Raw genomic sequence first — 7,979 nt, 5'->3', positions numbered from 1 at the left:
GGCTGGGAGCAAGGAGAGCAACACAAGTGGGACATGGTGTCAGTGGTGGAGGCTGGAATCCTGTTCAGAGGTGAGTTTTCCAGAATCTGGTGACTCCTTCTTTTCTAGAGTTTTTATACATGGGGTCCCCACAGTTGTGACAAATGAGCAGTATTTTCCTTATTTTTGTTCACATTTTTTCCATGGTCACTGGGGGAACTGTAAAAGAAGAAGTTTTCCCCTAGACACTATGAATCTTTAAAAAATAATCTTCTAATGTGTTTCTTAATTGAGAATAATTCACAGAAACTTTTTCTGATGAAAGGAAGTAGTCATATCATCAGTCTCATTCCTGCTTTGATTACTATTTGATCATGTGACATAGTTCCCACTTATTGGGGAGGGTCAGAGCAGTATCACTCCCCAGTTTTTCCTTTTGGATATATGTAGATTGGGGAGTGTTCCTGGGGGAGCATGCAGCCTGTATCTTTACAATGACTAGAGACCAAATGCGTTTTCCCACATAGGCCTGATTCAAGAGTATTTCAAATATCACTTTGCAGCAACCCACACCATTTGTATATGCCAGTTCTACGAAAGACACTTGGGTAGAGGACGTTTGGCGATCTTTCAGATGGGAAAGGTGAACTGAAGTAGGTGGATAAAAGCAGAAGCAGTACACTGGGATTAGGAAGCATAAATCAGTTTACCTCCTGGAGTGACAATAGTCCTAGCCAGGATGGGAGATTTTCACATAGGCCTGTGGGCATTTCCAAGCAAATCAAGATGAGTTGGTGACTCTCGTTAAGTCTTTACCAGCAGAGTCAGTGACTTGAAATCACTGACTGCACTTTCCTGTTTTCTTTCTTACTTTTTTGGTATATAGAATTAGACTAAATAGGGGATACCTAAGGTATATGTGAGTTCTAACATGTTCAAAACATTTTTGTGATTAAATTTCATTTAAAAAGTGCTCAGATTTAAAGTTTAACTTGTTAAAATTTATTCATTTTAAATTGGATGGAGTATCACAAAATGAACAACCATGTTGCTATTAGTGAGTTAAGAAATTTTTAGTTCAGTTCTGCTTTAGAACTGAACGACCCTCTCGAATTATACCCCTCATTCATTCCCAAAGTAAGTGATCATTCCTTTGACTTGTAGCACTGTTTGTTAGTTAGTGTTGGTTTTGGATGTTTTAGACTTTGTACAAGTGGCATATTATGGAATTGACCTCTTGTATACATTCTGATTGTGAGATTTATCCGGGTAGTTCATTCATTCTTGTTACTGTATAATCTTCCACTGAATAAATTGACATAATTTATTTCTCACCCTACTGTTGATATATATGTAGGTTATTTGAAGTTTGGCACTATTGGAAATATTAAAATATTAAAATAGTTTTACTATGTATGTTTCTGTACTTGTCTTTTGATAAATACGTATGTATATTATATAAATAAAATATTTATTTATTTACACATTTGAATGTATACATTCAGTTCATACAATGGAAAGATATTCTGTGCTCATGAATTGGAAGAATTAATATTGTTGAAATGTCCATATTACCCAAGGCAATCTACTGATTGAATATAATCCCTATTAAAATTTCAATGTAGTTTTTACAGGAATAGGAAAAATAATCCTAAAATTTGTATGGAACCAGAAAAGACCCAAAGCCTAAAAACAATCTTGAAAATGAAAAATTGGAGGCATCATGTTCACTGATCCCAAACTATATTACAAAGCTCTAGTAAACAGAACAGTATGATATGGGTATAAAAAAGACACATAGATCAATGGAACAGATGCCCAGAAATAATCCACACACATATGGACAGTTAATTTACAATGAAAGAGCCCAAGTTACAAAGTGAGGAAAGAACAGTCTTTCCAATAAATGGCGTTGGAAAACCTGGGCAGTCACATGCCAAAGAATGAAACTGGACCACAGTCTTATAGGATACACAAAAATTAACTCCAAATGGACTAAAAACTTGGCTGCAAGACCTGAACCATAAAACTCCTAGAAGAAAACTTAGATGGTAAACTCCTTGACATAGGTCTTGGCAATGAGTTTTGGGATTTGACAGTAGAAGGAAAGGCAACAAATAATCAAGTGAGACTGTATCAAACCAGAAAGCTTCTGGACAGTAAAGGGAACAATCAGCAAAATGAAAAGGCATCCTACTGAATGAGAGAAAATATTTGCAAACCACGCATCTGATAAGGCATTAATATTAAAATTATACAAAGAACTCACAAGACTCAATAGGACAAAAACCCAAACAATCATTAAAAAGGGGGAAGAATTAAGGAAAAGACATCTTTCCATAGAAGGCATAGATGAACAATAGGTTCGTGAAAAGGTGCCCAACATCACTAACCATCAGGGAAATGCAAATCAAAACCACAATGCCGTATTAACTCACATCAGTTTAGTTTAGAAAGACAATTGTTTAAAAGATATGAAATAACAAGTGTTGGTGAGGATGTGGGGAAAAAGGAAACTTGTGCGTTGCTGGTGGGGATGTAAATTGATATAACCATCATGGAAAACATTATGGATGTTTCTCAAAAATTAAAGGCAGAACTACCACATGATCCAACAATTCCACTTCTGGGTATTTATCTGAGGAAAACAAAAACTCAGCAAGATATATATGCACCCACATGTTCATTGCAGCATTATTTATAATAGCCAAGATATGGAAAGTGCCTAAGTGTCAGTCGATGGAAAAATAGATGAAGAAAATGTGGTTTATACTACACAATAAAATATTATTCAGCCATTAAAAAGAAGGAAATCTTCCCATTTGTGATGACATGAATGGACCTTGTGGCTATTATGCTAAATGAAATAAGTCAGACAGAGAAAGACAAATACCGTATGATCTCACTTATATGTGGAAACTGAAAAAAAAAAAAAAAAACCCAAAGAAACAAAACTGAGCTCACAGATACACAGAACAGATTGGTGGTGGACAGACGTTGGGGGTGGGAGGGTGGGCAAACTGGGTGAATGGGGTGAATGGGTACAAACTTCCAGTTATAAATAAATAGGTCATGGGAATACAACATACAGCATGGTGACTATAGTTACTAATAATCTATTGCATATTTTTGAAACTTGCTAAGAGAGTAGATCTTAAAATTTCTCATCATAAAAAAATTTTATACCTATGTATGGTGACAGAGGTTAACTAGACTTATTGTAGTGACCATTTTGTATATATATACATTTCAAATCATTATGTTGTACACCTGAAACTAATATACTGTTATACAGCAATTACACTTTAGTTTTTAAAAAAAAAGCGTAGATACATACCAGAAGAATTCAGAAGGCCCACAATATCAGGAGAGCAGGTGACACTGCTGGCAGTGGAATGTTGAAACACTGTTTCATTCTGTCTACTCCTATTGATGATATGTTTGCCTCATGACACAGCAATTTTACTCCTACATGTGTACCTAGAAGAGAGAGAATGAGGCTGAAAAATAATTAAGAAATTGTAGTACACTGTTCTACATTTATTGAAATATGAAAATTTGTAAATTCAAATATACCTTGGCTATCACCTTATCGATTCTGTTTGTCTCAATTTATAAAAGAAAGTACATGTAAGTCGGGATTTGAGATCACTGGCCCAGCTAGAAAATAGCAATGGAATATTAACAGATTGATGCTGTCTGAAAACCAGTATACTGCTTCTGCCTCTGTTCTCCTGATTTGGTGCTGACGTGCACCTGAAAAACATTGCATCAATCATCCTCTACCTTAATGTCTCTAGGAAAACTGGGAAATTTTGTGTTGGTTGCAACAGAGATAGACACATGTGATAGTACTGAATCAAACTTTGTAGGGGATCAGATTTCAACTCAACAGGGCTTCATTCATCGCAGAACGCATGAGCATTCTGACCCTCTTAGGACACTTCCCAATCTAAGCATAGCCAAAGGGACAAAGCTGAAAAGGGTCGACTGCTCTGACCTTGGAAAAGCCACCAAGAAACTATCACATGACAAGATGATGTCACATGAACAGAAATGCTACTGGAGATGATTTCTAAGTTTCTCATTTCTGGAAGAGGCTCTTAAGTTGTAGCCACAATTAAGGAAAAGATCAAACACTAATCTAAGGAGGCCTCAAAGAAACAAAAGAACAACTTCCTCCATGACAATTACCCAGTGACTCCAAAAACAACGTAAACAACAACCAGGAAAGTCCTGCTTATTGGTCCCAACACTGGGGGTCCAGTGTATAAAAGCCCCAGAACAGAAGGAGTGATCAGAATCTGAGAAACTCACCACTCAACAGGAGTTCCAACTTCCACCACTGACACCATGACCCATTCATGCTGCTCCCCTTGCCGCCAGCCCACCTGCTGTGAGTCCAGCTGCTGCCAGCCTTGCTGCCCCCAAACTTGCTATGAAGCTACTCAGACCACCTGCTGCAGGACCACCTGCCGCAAACCTACTTGTGTGACCACCTGCTGCCAGCCCACCTGCTGTGAGTCCAGCAGCTGTGGACAAACCTGCTGCCAGCCCACCTGTGTAACCAGCTGTTGCAGCCCTTCCTGCTGCCAGTCCACTTGCTGTGAGTCTAGCAGCTGCGGACAAAACTGCGGTGGGTCCAGCTGCTGCCAGCCAGCCAGCTGTGCACCCGTGTACTGCCACCGAACCTGGTACCAGCCCACGTGCTGCTGCCTGCCTGGGTGCCTGGCCCAGAGCTGTGGATCCAGCTGCTGCCAGCCTTGCTGCCGCCCTGTCTGCTGTCAGACCACCTGCTGCCGCCCTAGCTGTGTGTCCAGCTGCTGCCAGCCCTCCTGCTGATCACCTCGCCAAGAGCCATCCCCTGCATCCAACACAATCTGTCAACTGAGTTGCCATTTTGGGGGCAAATTCACTTCCTAGGTTTGCCAATTATCAGCATGCTCTCCCAGAACTTCTGTTACTCTTCTGCTTGTTTAAAGTGTGTGAATCAGCTTGTTGGAGTGCAGAGGACTTCCCCCAATTCTCTTGCTCTCGTGTAGGTGGATGATGGGCCAGCTTTGTGCATCCTTGATATGGAGTTTGTCTGGGCTTTGACTCTGAAGTCAGGTCCACCCAGTCCCTCTGAGTGACTAAGGAAAACTAATTCTGGTAACTTTTTCATAGGTTTCTGCAACTGATCAATGTTATTCATAATCATATTTTCTTTATCAATGTACTCGTGGCTCTCACACCTTTCTTTTTCTTTTATGATCACTTTGAGTTGTCTTCCTGGATACAGGAGTCTTCCCTATGTGTCTCTCAATAAATTCCGTATCATAATTTATCCCATATTGTGTTTGATTTATTGCACAGCATTCCTGATATAGGAATTTTAACCTGCTTTACACACTGTCTGCATTATCCATTCTGAGCATCATAATAGCCCTCCGACCCAATTATCTCCATTTTCAGAAGAAAAACATTTCATTGTGTAATGTCATGTAGCTAATCATAAACAGACTCATCCAGGATGAGGTCTTTCCTTGCTCAAAGGCACCACATTTGCATCTCAAGGAAATAGATGTCTGAGCCTCCGGTGACTATGCCCTCAGCAAGCTGTGGTTGCTGTCCTTGCTTGTGTGGTCATCCCTGGGCATGGACACAGCATGAGATACTCCAGGGAAATTCTGCATTCAGATGTATTTCCCTCTGCCCTCTACCTTCATGATAACTATCCCTCACTAAGTAATAGTAAGCTTTCTTGCCTGCTGATCTACTGACACGAGGAGCCCTAAACGACCAGAGGACATTTGTAAAATTAGGTTGTATCCCCTGACAGAAATGTGACTTCCATAGGATTAAAACCTTCAACCCAGGAGAGTCTAAATCCATGGAGATGGGAAGCACAGATTCCTGAGTATGTCACTGAGAATTAAAGTGAAGGGTTTCACTCCCGCATCCACCCATCACTTTCTGACACTACGTATACTACTTTTATGCACCTGTACGGTGCCACCTGTATGTGAACCACTTAGTGCCCACTGCATCAAGATACATACAACATGCAGAAGACAACCTATCATCTCACAGGTTGTCACTCTAAGTAGGTTTCTCGGCTGCACATGTAGAAGACATTCCAATTTTCCATGAGGTGAGCCATTTCTCTGCCATGTGATGTGGAGCAGAGCAAGCAGATCTCATGGACTTCTGCCTGTTGTTTGACCTTGTTCACCATACAGCGGGTCCCTTGGTCCAAACTCATGATGATGATACTCTAAGTGGCTGTAATAGCACTGAGACAAGGAAGACAAATCCATACACAAAACACGCAATCGTAGTAGGGAAGAACTTGTGCCTTCTCTATGTAGACGGGGTCTCATGCAGAAAACTTGTCTTCGAGTGGGATGGTTCGGTGTCATGAGTGACATTACCAGTTAGGGCTCAACAACTTTCTTTGCTTCTGACTAACAGCACATACAGCAGAGGCAACCATGGTGAGAGGGACCCTGAGCTGTGGGGTCCACACAACCCTCTGCCTCTGCCACCATGGCTACTCTGTTGATGCTCTCCTGTGTAGATACCAGTGCACCTGAGGACAGAGGTGGGATGAGTTCTCCCGCAGTCGTGTTGTCTGGTGCCTCCTAAGTGGTGGGCACTGTCTGGTGGGCACCGACATGGGACACAAGGAGGAAATACTTTCTGCCCACACACCCATCTCCACCTAAGTGATTCTTCTCCAGATCTCCTTATCTTCCAATCATGCTTCTCCAGGGCTCAGTCCGATCAGTCAATCTTTCAGCACTTGCAAACAGTCAATGGATATCATTTCCCATGACCCTTCTTTCTCCCACCCCACAAAATTGTGACCATGTGTACTGCTCACAGTTTTTAAAATTGGGATAGCTCCTTTTTCTACTACCTTTTGAGCCCAGAAACTGTTGGTCTGTTGTAGTAAACATTCTATCTGGCATAAAGTGCAGCAACACGGATGGACTTGGAAGGCATTACGCTCAGTGAAATAATTCAAAGATAAATACCATATGATGTCACTTACGTGGTATCTCTAAAATACAACAAACTAGTGATTAAAACAAACAAGAAGAAGATTCACAGATGTAGAGGACAAGTGAATGGTTATCAGTTGGGGGGAGGGGGGCAACATGGGGGTAGGAAGAGAAAAAGGATTATTATGAGATTATATAAAATCATCTGTGTGAAACTTTTGAAAATTATAAAGCACCATAGAATCTGAAGAATTTCACTCAATAAAAATAAATCAATTAGAAAGCATTCTATCGGGCATAAAAGTTGCTGTTGGGGTTATCGACCAGTGACGTTTAATGTATTTCATGTTTATATAGTATAATCACATATGTTTTTTTGCAGGAATCAAATGGAATTGTGCTGAGAATGATCACCAAGTATTCTATAGTCATTGAGATTGGCACTAAAGTCTGCTGTTGTCCCACATGGGTTGTAGCTTTTTATAAGTACTTTGGTTTGGATATTTCTGATTGTAAATTTGAGGCTCACTTTTGTGAAGTTGGGCATACAGAGGTACATAAAAGACAAAATCTTAGATTGCCAAGGAGATGAAAGGGAAAAGGAACAATTCTCTACTAAAAGTAAGGGTGACAAACAGATTTGTTCCTGTGATATCACTGATAATATATGAAAACACTAATCTGAAAAGATATGTGCACCCTTTTGTTCATGGTGGCATTCTTTACACTAGCCAAGAAACAACCCTAAGTGCCCCAACTATGATTGAATGGATAAAGAAGAAGACGTGGTTCACTCACACGCACACGCGCGCGCGCGCACACACACAGTGGAATACTATTCAGTCATAACAAAAGATGAAATCCTGCCATTTGCACCAACATGTATTGGCGGTATTTTGAGGGTATTTTTCCTATGTGAAATAAATCAGACGGGGAGAGTCAAAATTTTGTATGACTTCACTGATATGTGGAATACAACAAGCTATAATAAACATAAAGAAAGAAAGAGGTAAG

General features: G+C 40.3%; 1 protein-coding gene across 1 annotated transcript; it reads left to right on the top strand.

The window, feature by feature from the left end:
• The first annotated feature begins 4,269 nt into the window (after positions 1-4,269).
• On the top strand, positions 4,270-5,236 carry LOC116669170 (keratin-associated protein 9-2-like). The gene has a single exon (XM_032498166.1). It carries the CDS (start codon positions 4,333-4,335, stop codon positions 4,819-4,821), a length of 489 nt encoding a protein of 162 aa, XP_032354057.1. The 5' UTR covers positions 4,270-4,332; the 3' UTR covers positions 4,822-5,236.
• Positions 5,237-7,979: the final 2,743 nt, after the last annotated feature.

The sequence above is a fragment of the Camelus ferus genome, chromosome 16, assembly GCF_009834535.1.
Source record: "Camelus ferus isolate YT-003-E chromosome 16, BCGSAC_Cfer_1.0, whole genome shotgun sequence".
Taxonomy (NCBI): Eukaryota; Metazoa; Chordata; class Mammalia; order Artiodactyla; family Camelidae; genus Camelus; species Camelus ferus.
The sequence above is the reverse complement of the archived record's forward strand: the minus strand, read 5'-3'. Positions and strand labels throughout refer to the sequence as shown.